The 19,530-nt window shown below is 36.2% G+C and overlaps 1 protein-coding gene across 7 annotated transcripts in view; it reads right to left on the minus strand.

The window, feature by feature from the left end:
* The window catches only part of PPP1R12A (protein phosphatase 1 regulatory subunit 12A), a 178,717-nt gene that overhangs the window by 73,916 nt on the left and 85,271 nt on the right, over positions 1-19,530 (minus strand). For all 7 annotated transcript variants that reach the window (XM_020993442.2, XM_020993444.2, XM_020993443.2 and 4 more), the window contains exons 3-5: positions 16,561-16,679; positions 4,609-4,768; positions 1,809-1,953 (exon numbers count right to left, since the gene is read on the minus strand). In XM_020993442.2, coding sequence (XP_020849101.1) covers positions 1,809-1,953; positions 4,609-4,768; positions 16,561-16,679 — 424 coding nt within the window. The remainder of the gene's footprint in view (positions 1-1,808; positions 1,954-4,608; positions 4,769-16,560; positions 16,680-19,530) is intronic.

Here is a 19,530-nt window from a genome sequence, read left to right on the forward strand (position 1 = left end):
AGGGCAGCTGCTATGTGTCTTAAATCTCTCAATCCTCAATGCTAAGCAACATGTTGCGCACATAATCTGTGCTTAATAAGCAGTTGTTGAGTTAAGTGAACTATCATTATAGAACAGTATGATGTTTGATTTTGTCTGTGACTTTTCTAAAAGATCCTGCCAATTCCCTATAATTCTCCATGTCTCATATTACCTAAAGAAAATGTTTCAGACATTTGTACAATCCTAAGTGAGAACATCCCCAAAGCTCTCTTCCAGAAACTGCAAGGATTCTACCCTCCACGAGTGGAGAAGCAACTCTTCAAGTGGCACTGTCTGGGATAGAGAAAAGCAAGAGATGGTAAAGTGTGTCTGCTGAGTCATTCCTACTCTGTCATTGCAGCAGAAAGGGAAACCATTATTTTGAAAGTTGGGGAATCAAAGACAGTTCAGTTCAATTCAGTAAATAGTGAATAAGTTATATGTTCAAAGTACATATCTCAGAACACAATAGTTGTGACACTGATACCAGCATGAAGGTGTACAAAAAAGTACAAAAAAGGGAGCTAGTAGAAACATACTTCAAATGTCATGTTTTCTTCAACGATGTGAGACCAAGGAGATTAAGACAAGATAAGAGCCTGTAACCTTAGAAGGGAGCTAAATAAAATGCTCTAAATAAACGTGTACGCATGTGTGTGTTTTGGGTCGAGGAGGGAGGGGATGTCAGCAAATTAAACTGGCAAATTAAAAATATGTGTGATATCTCTGAAAAATTTCCATGAGCTACAGAAAAACACCACCATTATTAGAGGGAGATCAACTTAAAAGACAGAGACTCCAAACCAGACAGAGATACACCCACACATACATGTACACACAGATCTCATCCACAGCAGCTAGAATGTAGAGAGGGAAGGAGCAGCTGTGTTCTCCAACTACTGTCTAATCTGCCCACAAATTTTTAAGGTAGTAAGGTAGTACACATGAAACCTATAATATAAACAGCAATACCTATTCTAATATTTTTATAACACCTGCATATACATTTTCACATCTGCACCGCAAGACCACTCTTAAAATTAGACTGGGTAGATATTTGATATTTCTGTTTTTTAAAATGTAGCAGATGAGGCTTAGAAATGCTAAGTGACTGGTCTAAGGTTCTATCACTAGTAAGTGGTTACTAGTAGTAGAATGCAACTATAATGAGTAAGTGTTCACTCAGTCTGGTGGGCTTCCTGCTATGCTACTTTAGCTTACTACCTACTAACTAGAACTAGTAATAATGCCCATTAGAAAATATCAATGCTAAAACATGTATGTTCATCTGTTTACGTATACGTAAAAACGTAGTAATTAGTAATAAATATGAAGCAATGAAACATAAATTTTATTTTAATATCTATTTAATCCATTCTAAATAAGGAACAATTTGAGAATTAATGGTGACATTTAATGATGAAGAATGGATGAAAAAAATAACTTATTAATTGCTATGTTCATAAAACATCTGTAAAAAACAAACCAACCCAAATCTCCTAACTTCATTTCTTAAGCCATAGGACTATTGTATTAGTGGGCCTACCAGAAATCAGGAACATTATTCTCAAAATAATGAGAAAGAGATTATAAAAACACTTGAAACAAATACAAAATTTGGAAATTTACCTTCCCTTCCCAAAAAAAGGGCTAAATCCCTATGATTATTAATTCCAAAAGTACAACATAAAAATGAATTAAATTACCAATGTATTTTTGTATACCACTTGAGAAGCTATAGTTATATTTCTTACACTAAAACATGTGCACATGTTTCAATAGCTTACCACTTTGTTGATCATCTCCATATCACAAAGATTGTCCACTAAAATTCGACAGGCTTCTTCTTTACCCCAGTGAGCTGCAGCATGAAGAGGTGTCCAACCATCATAATCTTTAATATTTACATCATAGCCTGCCTGTAGTAAGAGTCTAAAGAGATTATATAATAAATTAGCTAGGCAATAAGTTAACTTTGGCAATTTGTAAAGCTACTCATCAGTTTGATTTCATGCACATTAAGTAAAAGTCGGGCAACAGGATAGGGTTAAACTATTTTGCTTTTCATATTTCGACATTTTCTCCCATGATATCTAAACTGGGACAGGTAGAAATGAGTTAAAAGAAAACTCTGGAAGAACAGATCCTAAATTAACAAAATGAAATACTATGAGTAGGTATAATTTCATTTTCATTGTCTACTAGGTCTGATACAAGTTTAGTATGAAAAATTTTATTATTACTATTATTTTTATATAAAATTTTCATTAGGTGAATCTAGTTTTCCTAGTCTGAGCCAACTACTGAACCACTCTGCCCATAAATCTGATTTAAGGTAGTATGCTTCCTTGAGTGTCCAAACAATTATTTACTAGAGGGCAAATTTTATTTGTAATTATTTACTATCGATTATATACAATTATGTATTATGTTTTATATATGAAATAATTATTACAGGGCAGCTAGGTGGTATAGTGGATAGAATGCCAGGCCCAGAGTCAGGAAGATTCATCTTTCTGAGTTCAAATCTGGCCTCAGACAATTAGTAGATGTGTAACTCTGGGCAAGTCACTTAACCCTGTTTGCCTCAATTTCTCACCTGAAAAATGAGCTAGAGAAGAAAATGTCAAACCACTCTAGTATCTCTACCAAGAAAACCTCAAATGAGGTCACAAAGTCAGACAGGATTGAAAAATAACAAATTTTATTTTACATGTTATATTCATGTTGAAGTATACACTTTGAAAAAAAAAGATTTGGTGTGGTCTTACAGGATAACAGAAAAGGGTTATATCATACTATAGAGTTGCCTTTAGGATTATATCTTATTTTACACATGAAATTTTTTTGGGGAAAATGACAAGTTCTTCATAAAGTTTTTTGAAAGGATCTTGATTTCACTTAAGAGCAGCAGTAGAAAGCAAGAGATTCTAACCAATATTACTAGAATATCAGTAATAATTTGCAGAGTTGCAAAAATTGTTAGCATGCCCTTTAACTGTACATAGGCATCACTCTTACCTGTATTTAGAATGTTAAGCTCCTAGAAGGCAAAGAACAGGCCTATAACTTGCAGGCAGCACAGCCCAACACACAAACACTAAACAATTTAATAATAATAATGATAATGATAAAGAAAACTGATGAACCTTTACCTCACTTTCCATGCTGTGAGCTTGAGAAGTCCTTCTTTTTACCTATAGGAGGTGGCAGTGATATCTAATGTATAACCCTTCATTTACATTTCAAGAACTTAATTTATGGCCTAATAAAGCACTTCAAATAGGTGCTTAACAAAAGACTAATAGATTAATGAGTAACTTCCTATCTCTTACCACAACCAAACAAATATCAAGTGACAAAAACAAACCCAGTAAGTCACATTTCAAGACATTTCTTTGTTGGGAACCCCATAAGTAGAGGTAAAAATCACATAAGAGGTAGAAGCATATACCAGAAGGAAGGTCAAAGTACAAAAACCCAATAAATATTAACTAAAACAAGATCATCCACATCAGAAAACATAGAGTATGTGTCTATGGGAGGACAGGACACGAGTGAAGGCAAAGTGAAGTAGGGAAGAGAGGGCCTTGGAAAGAAGGGTACAAGGAAAAGGCTACTGCAATAGTCTAGGAAAAATAGTAAGGTCAAAAAAGCCTTGGAGTGATCTACAACTAGGAGAATGTATGGATCTGAATCCTCTTTTTGATAAGAGGAGCTAGTAAAAGGACAAGAAGAGCAATGGATATGTTAAATGCAGGAGATCTGAATTTTCAAATAAAGAAAAGAGAATGGAAAGGAAGCAACAGAAATTTGGTGGAGGGATATCCGACTCTACCTTCAATTGAGCAGATCTAAGCAGAATCTGTGTGCTGAATTATTTTTGTCATGAAGCTGTAGATAGCTCTGTTACATACGATTTATTAGTATTGTAAATGTGACTGACTTTGTAAGTTTCATTCTCAAGGATTTCTTAATCAAGAAAGCACTGTTTACTGTAAGCTCTGCTATAGGCTTTCTGTAGAGACTTAGGTAAAAACTGAGCTTCAGGTTTCTTATTTGTAAAATGGGAAAGATACCTAATGTCCATAGTACATGAACATTGTAAAGATCGATCAATAATTTCCTAAATTCATTAAGCCCATCAGAAATGTCTTACACCTTTAACATAATAGTTAGCTCTTTTGTCTGATAAAGCTAAAAACAACAGTTCAAGTGTCACTGTGAACTTTATCATGAAATTCAATAGAAATTTCCTATCCTGATAGATTTTTGTTCTTACTATTAAGTGACTTTCACCTTATTTTAAAAAGGCTAAAAATACACTAGAAAAACTTAACTGGAAACTAAGAAATCACACATGCACACACACGCATAAATTTCAGAAAAACGTCACATCAAAACAAATCTGTTCTCCAACTTGAAAAATAAACGGACATTAAATAACCCGTAAAGAGTTTCTTCAGAACAAAAATTGGGGGAAGAGAGAGAACAATACCTGGGAATCTCAAGATAGAGTAATAAGAAGATGAAAGCATTTTTAGCATAGGAAAAAAAATGCCCCACTCTTAAGGAAACATTACTTACTTTAAAACTTCTGTATAGCCTTTAGCAGCTGCTACATGGAGTGCAGTACCACCAGACTTTGCATGCCTAACATCATTGATGTGGCCACTATTGAGCCACTGTCTTGCATCCCGAAGCATTATCCGTTCTTCTTCCTTACGGGCTGCCTCTATATCGACGCCTAAAGCAAGTGGGAGACAGGAAAGAAAGATATATAATTTTGCTTACATTAATCAAAATTTTCATGCTAAAACAAACCCCTGAAATGTTTCAAGCTTAAGAGGAATCAAATTGACAATTTACCAACAAGTGGGGGTTCAGCGGCATTGCAGAATTACTTATGGGATAGGGTTATCATCTTTTCTCTCCATTCCTCTCCACCTTTGGCCTTCTCTGACAAAAACTAATTTTCCTCATAAGAAGCCTCTTACTGCTCCTTCTGGCTACTTCACTTCATGATCTTCATCATCCCCTCCCCTATCTCTTATTATTTTCTTGGACACATTTCTTAATCCTCTGTTCTTTTCTTGGAACACTCTTTCCTTAAGAAATTTCATCCATTCTTGTGACTTCTATGAGCACCAAATGTACCTCAAACTCAAAACTAAATTTCTAGCCTTGACCATCCTCCCAAATTCCAGTTCCATATCTCTAAATATTCACTGCTATTTGCATTTGGATATCCAACATACTTCAAATTAAAAAAACTCTGATTTCTGTATTTTTTGGCATTGCACGACCATTTTCCTGGTCATTAATTATCTTGCCTCTGTCCTCTATGTTTGCTGTATTGACTTCCATCTCCTCACCATCTTTCTTTCTCTTCTAATTAATGATATTGAAATATTTTTAATTTTATCATTTTTTATGCTTATTGAATAGATGACAATCTAACCCAATCTAGCTTTTCTCAAAGTACTCTTTTTCTAGGATCTCCCTTTTACAATTATTGTATTTTATTTAGTATTAAAATATGCATGTATCTTATCTCCCAATCTTACACAATGTTTCTATATAATTTTTCTTCATATTTCAAATACCTAGCAATAGTATCTTTCACTTTGTAGATACTTGACAGATATTTGAATTTTCTTTCATGCAAATAATATATACAGCATTCCCTCCCTAAGAACAAATAATTTGGCCTCAAGAGATTAAGACTCTCCTGTAGAAAAGCCAATCAAGTGAAGCAGACAGAAGAGCAATGTAAGGCATAAGGAAAAGTAGGATATCATCTCACAGAACTCAGAGGGTGAGGTTGTGGTGGAACAAATCACACAGTAGAAGATGATACTGTTGTACAATCAATGGCTCTTTCACCTTCTCTCTCCAACCTAACGTCTCTCTTCATCCTCTAATCTCAGTAGATAAAATGACTAACCTTGAATAGGGTTAACTCACCTTCCATTTTCTCCAGGGCCTTGTTCCATCTCATATTTTCTCATCTTAATTCTCACTCTCTCTACTGGCTCATTTTCCTTGCCCTAATCGTGTCTTCTACAGAGAAAAAAAATCCTCCTATTTTTGTGCCATCTCCTTCAAGCTATAGTTCTCCCTAAATTAGACTCTGAGAAAAGTTTATACTCAACTAGTCATTCCTCCAACTACTACAAACCTTCTACTCTACTCAAACTTCTCAAGTGTCACTGATTAAATCTTTAAAATTTCAGTCCTCTTCCTTGATTCTTCTCCAGCATCTGATATGACCAATCCCTTCTTTTTGATACTCTCTCCTCTGTCAGCTTATTCATCATCCCATCTGACTACTTCTTAATTGGCTTACCTAATACATCATCTTAGTCCTCTGGCCCACTCTGTCCTTGGTCCCCTTCGACTTCAATTAACATGCATTCATGAAAGGTCTACTATGTGTCAAGTACTATACAAAGCACCAGTAGTTCTTCAAAATACAAAGAATGAAACAATTTCTACTCATGATCACTGATATAATACTCAAATCTAAATATCCATTCATGATTAATACCGTGAGCTACAGTCTGGCTTTTCCACTTGCTTGGGGAGGCTAGACGGCTAAAAGAGAGCTTGGGGTTCTTGTGGATGGAAACTCACGAGGGATGAATATGCTATAGCACTCAAGAAAGCTAATGAAATTTTAACCTGCATTAAGAGAAGTTTCATATTCCAGGATTTTAAAAATGATGGTCTGCTGAAATCTGCCTTGAACAGCTCATATCCAGAGAATTATGATCAGTTTTGAGGACCACATATATGGAAATATATTGGTAAGCAGGGGAAAACTGTGACAGCCAGGAGGATTGAAAGGCCTTAATACCCTATTAGGATTGATTAAAGGAAATGTAGATGTTTGGCAGAGAGAAGACCTTCGTGGAACACAAAGGAAAGCTAATTTGAAATAGCTATCACAAAAGACTAGCCCTGCTTAGACCCAGAAAGCAGTGGTAGAATGAGGAGTGGGGAAGTTAGATTTCAGTTTGACAAAAAGAAAGCCTTCTTAACAGAATTACCTGAAACAAAAGAGGCAGTGGGGATTCTTGGTCAAATATGTGCTGGCCCAAGTGGTCTATGTCTTTTCAAACCTGGAGACTTTTCTATTGAGACGTACCACTAACAACTCAAATTCATATTCAAAAGTAAAATGAGTATTTCCCGCTATATGTCTCCATACACTTTTACCTCCTGTATTTTCTCCACACCTCAGTCCGTGTAAAACATAGGATTATAAATTCACAGCTGAAAGGGAACTTAAGGCTTTACTGAGTCCACTCCACTCATTTTACAGATGAAGAAACTGAGGCTCCGAAGTTAAATAACTTGCTTAGAGTCATTTAGTCAGTTAGTGTCTGAAGCTGGTTTCAAAACCAAAGCAAATATGTTCTTTAAGCTAAGTCTAGCACTGTACCCACCACCATTTCCTGCTGAGGAATGACCTCCAGCTAGCACTCCCACTGCCTTCATTAACATTTCCTGATTTCTTCCTACAACTACCCCATAGAATATCCTCTACAAATGTTTGTACACTAACTTTGTCTGGAGCATTCCTCCCTTTTCTCATGTTTATATCTCATACTTAATTTGTATCCATAACCCCACAGCCTCTTTCCTCTGACCCTTGCACTGAGACAGGGACTCCCCCTCACCTCACCAGGCCACAGGCCTCCAAGCCCAGAACCAGCCCCATTAGGATGAGTCTCCCTGTGGCCTCTTCCACTCCCCTTTTTGGTTTATCCTCCCTCAGAGCTGTACTGCTTGGCAAAGAGTAAACTCTTAATGAAAGCTTTATCTATCTAAAGACCAGTGTTTGCAGAATTGGGTACTAGTCTGGCAGTAGAGAACTCAATTTAAAATCTCCGTTCAGGAAGCTAGGTGGCACAGAGGATAGAGCACAAGCCCTGGAGTTAGGAGGACCTGAGTTCAAATCTAGCCTCAGACACTTGATACTTACTAGCTGTGTGACCCTGGGCACACTTAACCCTACTGCCTAACCAAAAAGAAAAAGAAGAAAAAACAAAAAAAAGAAAAAAATCTCAGTTCTTTTTGGTGAAGGCAGGTCACTTACTCTTTCAATGCTTCAAATTTTCAATCAGCAAAATGAAGGGGGTGGGAATGTATGACCTGAATTCTCTAACTCTTGATGTGAAAACAAAACAAAAAAACCTAAACCTTATACACATTGTTTAATGCAATCTGAAGAAGACATAAAACCTGTTTTTCCCCAATGTTTATTTTGAAGTACAATGATACTTAGCAAATGAATACAGGCCTTTTCTGCCTACAGACTGAAGAGCCCCGCTTCAGTTTTGGGGGGTATAGGGGGATGGAGGTGAGAAGGCATGGCAAAAAGAGAGGGTGAACTAATCTCAAGAAATTTTCTACTACTAGAATAAGAATATAAATAACCTTTGCCAAAGTTTGCTTTAAAGTTAAAATTTGGGAACAAATATTTTAAAGGTGTATTTCAATTTTTAAAGAAAAAAAAAACCAGTTACTCCCATGCTTTGGAAAATGAATGTCATAGGTAACAACCTCTATTTTTGTAACTATCAGCACATGAGGTCTGAAGTCCAAGATCACTACTTTGCTATATATTTTACCTTGCAATCACAAAATACTCTTGGGATGTTTGTCACTATCACTTTAAAACTTAGGTCAGTAGCTTCATCTTTTGAGGGGCATATTTGGCATACCTCAAAACTAGATTCTAAAATATAAATGTAAAACTTATTTTTTGGTAAATAGTATTCTTTTCCAATTACATGGAAAGATAGTTTTCAACATTAATTTTCTATAAGATTTTGAGTTACAAATTTTTCTCCCTTCTTCCCTTCTTCCCCAAGACAGCAAGCCATCTGATATAGGCCAAGAATTCAAGATGTATCCTAGGGTTCAACTAACCTTCCTAAAGGCCCCCTTTGTCATCCCCACCCCCACTCTGCCTCCCAACCAGATACTGTCTTGCCTCATGAATTATCCACCTTTCCTCACTCCCTACAGAGAACTCAGAGATTAATTTCACTATGACCTTGAGGTCCATTTTCCCTCCTTCCCAACAGTTGGAATCCAGTCACCAAACCACTTTTCCTCCTTGGCTGTTCTTCTCCCTCACCCACCCAAAGGCTACTCCTGTATGTGTAAGGAAGTCTCTAGCTACAATCTTTCTGATAAAATGAACAATCATGCAGCCTTACAATCTGCCCTGTTCACTATCCTCTTCAGCTCATTGAGCTTGGCCACTCTTCTGATCCCCAGGCATTGCCATCTACCCTCGAGATACATGCTATAGACCAAATGGACTTGTCAACTGGCCTCTCATTGCAACCCAAGGATCACCAGGTCTTTCCGTTCATAACTAAGCTGAACTTTACTTTAAGTGTTGTCTTCCCCAATTTAGAATGTCAGCTCCTTCAACAAGGGCTGTCTCAGTTTTCTACTTCTACTGCCAGAGCAGTGCTTAACACAGAGCTTGTACGTAGCAAGTATTTAATCAATGCTCTAAATTCTCTTTAAATGCTAGTGCTTTCCCCCTAAGATGATCTTCAATTTCTCCTGTACATACCTTCTTTGTACATAGTTGTTTCCGCACTAACATATTAGACTGTTAGCTCCTAGGAAGCATGGATTGTTTTTGCCTTTCTTTGTATACCCAGTGCTTAGCAGAGTGGCTAGAACATAACGGACTATTAATGCTAACTCCTGTTGTCACAAAGACCTGGGTTCAAAGCTTGCCTTAGTTACTTACTAGCTAAATAAATGACCCAAGTTATATAGTTCTTATAGGCCACAGTATCTTCAACCATATCATGAAAGGGTTGGTCTAGATGGTTGCTGAGGTCCCTTCCAACTCTAAATCCACAATCTTATGACAATTTATTCAACCAGCACTTATTACATGTCAAGCACTGTGTCAAGTACTGAAGACAAAAAGCCAAAAGGAAAACTTCTTATTCTCCCGGGCCCTACATTCTAACAGAAGAGACAATATGTGCATAATATCTATAGAGTGAATATAAGGTAGTTTTGGGAGGGAAGGCATGAACAGCTGTGGAATAATGAACCCTGACCTTCATTGTATATATACACACTAATTCTACCAAAGCAGATCACAAGACCCTGAAGGCTCCTTATTCTGTGTGAGTGTTGTTCATTTCTTTACCTAAACTCTTCATGGGAGATATACTAGAATTGCTGGAGTCCTTCTGGTTCTTCAATATCTTGGGCTATTCACTGGCTGTCTTTCATTTTTAACCTATGACTGGTCATATATTGAGGTGATATACATCCTTGAAGTGTATTTCATTCTACTTCTCACAGAAAAGTCAGGGAATAATAATACCCCATGGCCTCCTTAAATCTACCATGTACCTTTCTATTGTAATTTTGATTCTTCAAAGAATGTAATATTCATTTGTTCACAGGCATAAGAATAAGAGAAAGGAAAGAAACGTGTTTTTGTAAACTCAAATGATTAGGTCACAGTTAAGGAAAAAAAATAACAAAAGCCTGCTTTTTAATTAATGAAATTACAAACGAATTAAGAAATATAATCTATTGAGCCCAATAGGTTAAATGGCATTTGGAAGAACATACAGCCTTTTCTGGTCATGCATGTTTTTGCCAGTCTTTTTAATGCCATAAAAAAGGGAAGGAGAGAGGTAGAAGGAGAGGAAGGAAGGAAGCAAGGAAGTTCTTAATCATCTGCTATGTACTATACTAAACTCTTTACAAATGTTATCTCATTTGATCCTTACAACAACCTTGAAAGGCAGGTCTTATTATTATTCCCATTTTACAGATGAGAAAACTGAGGCAGAGACCGGTTAAATGACTTGCCCAGGTTCACATAACTAGTAGGTGTTCAACTGTTTTTGAACTTAGGCCTTCCTGACTCCAGGTCCAGCACTCTATCCTTTGAGCAACTTAGCTGCTTTTAGAAAATATAAGGTATATCACAGCAAAAAACAACTGACCTGGAAAACAAATCAAGGGGAGATAATATAAGAATCACTGGACTATCTAAAAGCCATGACCAAAAAAAAGAGGTATGGGGGAACAGATATCAGGAAACTTTTTTTTATTTTTAAATTTATTTTACACTTAAATACAAAATACAGAAAGAAAAAAAAATTGTCATGTAACAGCAAAACATGAGTGGATTCAATATTAAGCAATAAATTCCATGTCAAGAAAACATATAAAATAAAAAATTATATATTATTTTCAAAGCTGTCCATCTTTGCTTACTTGTATATTTTCTTTTGTCTTCTACTGAGCAATTTATTTTCCCCCCTTACCTATCCCCCAAAAGGCTACAATTAAGTGCTTGCTCATATGCACACACAACACAACTCCCCCCATAAACATACACATATATGCACCTATACACTCAAATGCATATATGTAAGACCATTTTATGCTTATTTCCACTTGTCATCTTTTTCTCTGAAGGTGGACAGCATCTTCCTTCATAAATCCAAGTCCTTCCATATTTTTCTAAATCCACCAGCTCATCATTTCCTAGACTACAACCATTCTGACCCAGTCACATTCTGAGAGATTGTCTATGAGGTTTTCTCCCCAGTTTTCTGTATTTCCTCTATTCTTGGCCATAAACGTTTTATTTATATAGGAAAATATTAATTTACAATAATCAAAATTATCCATTTTATACTTCAATGCTGCTCTCATCTTATAATATGGTTTAAAGTCTCATACTACTGAGTCTAGTTCCTTCACATCTTTTCCCCCTGGTTTCCTTTAAGGTTTTGACCCTCTACTCTTCCAAATGAACCCTGTTGTTGTTTTTCTGACTCAGTAAGATGACTGTTTAGTAATTTAATTGAGATGACATTACATAAAAAGATTAGTTGGGTAAAACTGTCATTTAAAAAAAATTATATTAGCTTTACCTACATATGAACAATAAATATTACTTCAATTATTTAGATATAACTTTTTTTGTATAAAAGCTGTTCTGTGTTTATATTCATATAGTTCTTGTTTCTGTTTTGGCAGATATGCTCTAATTTTTTTTAAAAAATATTCTCTAGTAGTTAGTTTACATGGTCTAAAACTATTGATTAATATGGCTGACGGTTAGTTTCTCTGTTTTTTTTTTTTTGATTAAATCTGATTTTAAGCTTTCACTCTGAAATCAAGATTGCTATCCCTGCTTTTTTACAAAATAAATTCTACTGCTGACATTTATTTTATGTTTATCTCTCATTTTTATTGCATTTCCTGAAAGCAACACTGTTGAATTTAAATTTTTAATCTGTTTCCATTTTATAGGTAAATCCATCCCATTCACATTCTAAACTATAATTACTTGTTGTATATTTTCCTCCCTATTTTCCTCACTATCCTTCTCACCCTATTCCAATCGCTCCTCACTCCTCTACTTTACTTCTACCTGCTACCCTGCCCTCCTATTCCTTAACCTAACCCCTCCCCCTAAGAATTCTTCCCTCATCCCTTCCCTCTGTCCTATTCCCTCTTACCCTTATTTTTTTCTGAATTTAGAATATTTTTATACCCTGCTAAATCTATGTTTTCCCCCTCTTTATTCCATTCCAGTTAATCTACACACACTTCTACACCCTCCCCTTATTCTATTCCCTATCCCTCCCTTATCCTCTCCTCCCTCCCTACCCTTTTACCCTCTTATTTGTTCCTGAATCTAGAAAACTTTTATGCCCTTCTAGATATACATGTATTATTCCCTCTTTAACCCATTCCCAATGAGTAGGGTTCCAGAACTACCTGCCTTCCTCCCTCCTCTAATTCCTCTGTATCAGTTCTTCCTCTTGTACCTCATTTTTATGAGATAATTATTCTTATTATCTTTTCCAACACCATCTTGCTTTTTTGAATCACATCATACTCAGCTCTACCCCATTCTTTCTTTCGAACTACCCAATTACGAATGACAGTCTTAGACATACAGTTTACATTTATTTCCATGTATAAAAAGTAAACCACTTGGCCTTATTGAGTCGCTTGTAATTAGTCTTTGATATTTACCTGATATTTGTCTTGGATCTTGTATATCAGATTTTCTATTAAGTTATGGTCTTTTTGCAATAAAATCCTGATAGTCTGTCAATTCACCGAAAGTCTATTTTTTTTTCGTTCAGGATTATATTTAACTTTGCTGGGTATGATATTTTCTGCCAAAACCCCAGTTCTTTTGCTCTTTGATATATAGTGTTTCAAGACCCGCAGTTTTTTAGTGTAGCTGCTGCTAGGTCTTGGATATCAGAAGTCTTTTTTTTTTGGCTAGGCAATGTGGTTCAGTGACTTGCCCAGGGTTACACAGCTAGTAAGTGTCAAGTGTCTCAGGCCAGATTTGAATTCAGGTCTTCCTGACTCCAGGGCCTGTGCTGTGTCCACTGTGCCACCTAACTACCTCTACATCAGAAATCTTAAAAAGAAAAACGTCTAGATCTTTAAGAACCAGAGGACAAAGTTTAATTAGAAAGAATCTATCTGTTAAGAAATCCCAAAATGAAAACTTCCAGGAAAATTACAGCAACAATCCAGAGTTTCCAGGTTAAGTCACCAAAAAGAAAGAACTCAATACTGAGCTGAAATTAAATTTAGCAGACACTTCTAAAGAGGAGCAGAAAACTTGGAATATAATATTCCAGAAGGATATATGGGTTTACAACCAAGAATAACTTATCCAGCAAAACTGAGTATAATCCCAAGGGTGGGAGTGGGGGTAGAGATATATCTTCAATGAAATAGAGTATTCCTAAGTATTTCTGATGAAAAGACCATAGTTTCACAGAAATTGTGAAGTTCAAGAGAAACACAAAAAGGTCAACATAAACAATCCTAAGAGACTAAATAAGGAATAAACTGTTTACATTTTAATATGGGGAGAAGATACATATGCCCCCTCTGAACCCTATTATCATCAGGGGTTATAGAGTCCAGTTAGATAGAACTCCTGGTTCTACTATATTTTGATGATCTAAAAAGAAGAATATAAAGGGAGGGGGGAAAAGAATACATTTGGGGATGAGGTGAAGGAAGAGGAAGGCTAGGGAAAACTATCTCACAGAATTCAGGATGTGTAAGTACAAGTCAAACTGACATTGTACTTTTGCAGAACAACTTGAAGTAGAAACCAACCTGGTCAAAGGAGGGAAGAACACAAAGGATTGGGTACAGAAATAAACTTTACTCAACAGGGAAACAAGAGGGAATGGGGAAAAAGGGGAAAGAAGACAGAGGGTAGATTAAGTAAGGTATTAGTCCTTAGAAAAAATTGTAAAGGAGTGTCCATAAATTGAGGAATGGCTGAACAGTTATGGTATATAAGTGGAATACTACTGTAATGTAAGAAATGATGGAGAGGATGATTCAGAGAAACTTGGGGGGACTGTGTGAACTGATGCAAAGTATAATGGTTGTGAACCTAGTAGAACAATTTATACAATAAAAATATTATAAAGATAATTCTGAAAGATGCTGGAACTTTGAACAGCAAAATGATGAACCAATAATTTGAGAGAACTCATAATGAAAAATGCCACCCACTTCCTGATAGAGGTGTGAAGGACACAGAGTGCAGAATAGGACCTCGGCTGGTATATGACGCCTTTAACTCTTGCTCAGTTAGCTATTATTTATAACTTTATCTCATCTATAAGCTAGATAAGTATGTTATTTCTACCTTTAGTCAAGTCATTATTAAAATGATAAACAATCTAACACCAAGCAAAGATCCCTTCTGGGGTGTTTCATTAGAGACCTCCATCCAAGATGACTCTAAAACATTAATGACAAGTCTGTGATATGGTTATTCAATCCACTCTCAATCTACTTAATTGTACTATTGTTTGATATATTTGTTTATATCCAACAGCATTGCAGAGGCTTTGTCAAATACTTTGCTAAAATCCAGGTAATGTATTTCTACAGTATTCCCCTGAGCTACCATTCTAATAAGACTGTCAAAAAAGGGAAAAAAAGGGTTCGATCTGGTATGATATGTTCTTGATTAAGTTATACTTCTCTGTCACTGCTAATTCTTTTTCTTAAAATTCATTAAATATTCCTTTAAAAAAATCTTCTGCAATTTTGCTGGTACTTAAAAATCATGGACACTAGCCCTTTTGAAAATCAGTACATCTGTCCTTCAGTCTTAGAGTATTTCTTTTGTCTTCTATGACCTTTCAAAAAGCACAAATACCGACTCTTTCAGATTCCTGGAATGCAGTTCTTCAGGGCTTGGTGACAAACTCAATAAGGATAACTAGGTGCTCTTACTATCTTCCTACTTATTTTAATTTGCAAGTCTCTAAAAGCCATTTTTTGTTCTCTCATTTCCAGTCCAAAGACAGTTCTCCACAAAGAGAATAGAAGAAAGGTACAGTGGTTCTGCCTTCTCTACACTGTTACGTATATGATCAGCTGCATACCCCCTGGCCCAATACTGCTTCTTCAAAATAAATCCCTAAAAACCTCTTGTTATCCTTAGCATTCCTCCTAAAATGTATCTTATTCAGATCTTTAATGCATGTGATATTTTTATAAAACCACAACCACGCTTTCGTAGCAATTATTTTATTTGTCTGATCTTTTGTAGGTCTTTAAAGTTTTTTCCATCAACAATATCTCTCCCTTACCTTTTCACTATTTTGCCCTACTCACTCCTGTTATCAGCACAAAATATCATCAGGGGCACGTAAGCAATAAAAAAGATAAGGACCACCACCAGGAGAATGACGTTTGAGCTCTACCCTACAGCCCTATAAACTCCAGGTAATAAAAGGCACTTATGTGAAGCAAATTGTGTAACTGTACTTGTCAATCTAGAACAGGGCTTAGAAACTGTCATCAATGATAGAATGAACTTAAAAAGTTTTTTCCCCAGCACTGAGAAAATTCTTAACTGTCACAAAAAAGAATGAAGGGCCACCCAAAATAAAATGTATATACACCTATCACTTTTAATAGCACAAAAGGTCAATGATGCAACGATTTTTATTTTTCAAAAAACTACTTTTTAATGCTCAGTAAATGTTCAGCTGTTAGTTTTGGGACTAATTTGCTACTTGTAAGGATGAGACAAGATGAAGAACATCAATAGGAAGGAGTTACTCAGGGATGAGGGAGCTCAAAAATTTCAAGATTAATATGTACAAGAAAATGAACCAAATTATGGTTACTAGTTGGGTAATCAGGCACAGTAACTATAGAAGGATTTTATCCTTAGTAATCAATCCATCAGCTATATAATCATGGGTTGATATACTTAGAGCTAGCAGACAATGAAGAGATGACTACCTACACCCACACTACCTCTCAATTTGTCTTCAAACAGTTTTCTAATTATTTCTCTGGAATACTTAGTAAATTAGACTGGAATTTACACTTTCCAGAGCAAAGAAAATGTCCAGGCCCTTTTGAACATATGGCAACATATGGTCTTTCCAATTTCTTAACAAACAACTCTGAAAAATGACAACTGTTGCTTTAAATTACCTTGTCGATTAACTTCATTTTGAAGTAGCTCTTCCATTGCCTCCTCTTCAGCAATATCTAAAGGTGTGTCACCTTCACTATTGACAGCTCCTACATGTGCTCCTTGACCAATTAAAAACCTTCAAAATAAAGAGATTGACAGTTAAACAACAGGAAGCTAAAGAACTAGGAAACGAAAAACAAAATTACTAGATAGAATTGTTAACTGATTAAAAAAGGGAACAATATAAACATATATAGAATGTACAAAGATTATGTATACATGTGTATATATGTACAAGTCTGCATACATATATACATAGTCTATATATGCAGATATACATTCATTCTGTATACATGTGTGCATGTACAAATACACACATATATAAACATATATATGTGAGTGTATGAGTGTGAGAGTGTGTGTGTATGTGTGTGTGTGTGTGTGTGTCTGTGTATGTTTATAAAATGCCCCACAAGCCTTAGCACAGCCTTCATTAAGTTCCTAAAGCTTAAAGCTGACAGCTACTGGTGCAGCAGACAGTGCTGGGCCTGGAGTCAGGAAGACCAAAGTTCAAATCTGGCCTCAGACACCTACTAGTTGTGTGACCCTGGGCAAGTAACTTAACCCAGTTTGTCTCACTTCCGCACCTGTAGTTATGAGGTGGAGAAGGAAATGGCAAACCACTATAGCATTTTTGCCAAGAAAACCTCAAATAGGGTCATGAAGAGTCAGACATTAACGAATAACTACTGAATAAAAAAGCTTAACTTTAAAGCTGTGCCAAGGCTTGTAGGACACTGTCCTAGATCAATTAAAATTTCCATTTAAAACCCTTTAAGATTCAGGAATTGTGTTACAATATTCTATCACTATTTTGCTACACTAACCATAAGGCTTTCTAAACTTGTACATTATATTCATGTCTCCCTGGATTTTCACTAGCCTTGTCGTCTTCCTTTCTACTTAAAATGCCCTAGAGGACTCAATTAAGAACACATTTAGATGAGACAGAATTATTGTCTTCAAACATTTTAATACTTATCTTTGGAAGAAGGAATGGATCTAGTCTAAGTTATTCTAGATAGCAGAGCCAGGAACAATACGTGGAAGTTAAAGCAGACAGACTGTAGTGCTACGCAGGGAAGAATTACTTCACAAAAGTTGTTTAAAAATGTAATGGGATCCGGGGACACAGTGCATAGAGCATCGGCCCTGGATTGAGAAGGACCTGTGTTTAAATCTGGCCTCAGACACATAACACTTACTAGCTGTGTGACCCTGGGCAAGTCACTTAACCCCACTGCCTAACACTGCCTAACACACACACACACACACAAAAAAGTAATGGGATCCTCTGTGATATAAAGATTGCATAGGCAGAGGAGACACCCACTGACAATATAGTGAGCGATCAGGGACACTGCTAACAGCATTTCTACACTGAGACTGGCAGAGAGAGCTGTTTAAGGTAATCACTTTTTCGAAAGTACTTGTCCCTTATTTCTGAGTATCTCATGTGAATCTTGTCAAATTCAGTATGACTGGGTTATAATAGTATCTTATCAACCTGTCATTTAATAAGCATATAATACGTATCAGACACTGTGCTAAGTACTGGGGATGAGTCTCTGCTCTTAAGGACTTTCTAGTCTAACAGTGAAGATAAGATGCAAACAACTATATACAAAGAGATATACACGGTACATTTAGAGATGAACAGAAATAGATGATGTTAGCATTAAGTGGGACAGGGAAAGTCTTCTTGCTGAAGGCAGGATTTTAGTGAGAGTCAAGGGAAGCCAAAGGAGTTTGCAGGCAAAGATGAGGAATGAGAGAGTTCCAGTGTCACTAATTTGCAGACTATGTGGGGGATGGGGGGTGGTAAGGTATAAGAAAACTGGAAAGGGAGTAGTGGAGGGAAAGTTATGTGAGGATTTGAATGCTGGAGTTGTGTATGTGTGCACTCACATGTGTGGTAATGAAGGTGGCATGGTCAAAACTACATTTTAGGAAGATCATTTTGGCAGTGAGATCAGCCATCAGGCTATTGCAGTCAGGGGCCCTGCTCCAGAATGGTGGCAGTGTCATAGAAGAGAAGGCATACACAAGAGAGGTTACAAAGAGAAAATCAATTTGCCTTGGAAACAGATTGGATATAGAATGTGAGAGTGAGGATCCAAGGTGTCAAATCTGGGTGACTGGAAGGATAGTAGTACCCTAGAAAGCAAAAAGAAAGTTAAAACAAAGAGAGGAGGATTTGGGGAGAACATTGAGTTTAAGGTATCTATGGGACATTGAGTTTGAGATGTCAGAACAGATACTTGGAGACGAAAGACTAGAGGTTGGCAGACAGGTTAGGGGTGAACAGGTAGACTGAAAATGGAAACTGACTGAATCCATGGGAGATGATGAGATCATCAAATGAAACAGCATAGAGGAAGAAAAGAAGAGGGCTTCACTTAATTAGATACAGCTGTACTCAGTCAAATGTAAAATGTTACACAATTCTAAAAGCCCAATTAACGACTCTGAATTTTGAAAACAATTTTCTTCTATACTTCAACACAACTTCCCTTTCAATCACAGCTCTGATTAACTCCACTATTCAGCAAATTCATACGATTCCAGAATCCATCCCTTTTACTCTTGCACAAACAGGGATTCTCCTCCCCCATGTCAATATTAGGCTTCTCAAACTGCTATTAATTTGTGAGGCTCCTTAACTGTAAGATAAGTATAATAATAATATCTATCTTAAAGTGTCCTAAGGACAAAAGATATGTGTAAAACATTTTTCAAAGCTTAATGTGTTGTGTAAATGCTAGCTACTAAATATTAAGTGACAGCATAGTCCAAAAACAAAAAAAAAGGAGTTTAAAGACTTACATGCATCCAGGAAAAACAACAACAAAACATCATAAAAGAACCCACTCTTTTCAGACCAAAGAACTTTCCCTTTTGATTATGTTGTTTCTTCAGGTAGATAA

The sequence above is a fragment of the Phascolarctos cinereus genome, unplaced genomic scaffold (genome assembly GCF_003287225.1).
Source record: "Phascolarctos cinereus isolate Bilbo 61053 unplaced genomic scaffold, phaCin_HiC Scaffold_1;HRSCAF=81, whole genome shotgun sequence".
In the NCBI taxonomy this organism is placed as follows: Eukaryota; Metazoa; Chordata; class Mammalia; order Diprotodontia; family Phascolarctidae; genus Phascolarctos; species Phascolarctos cinereus.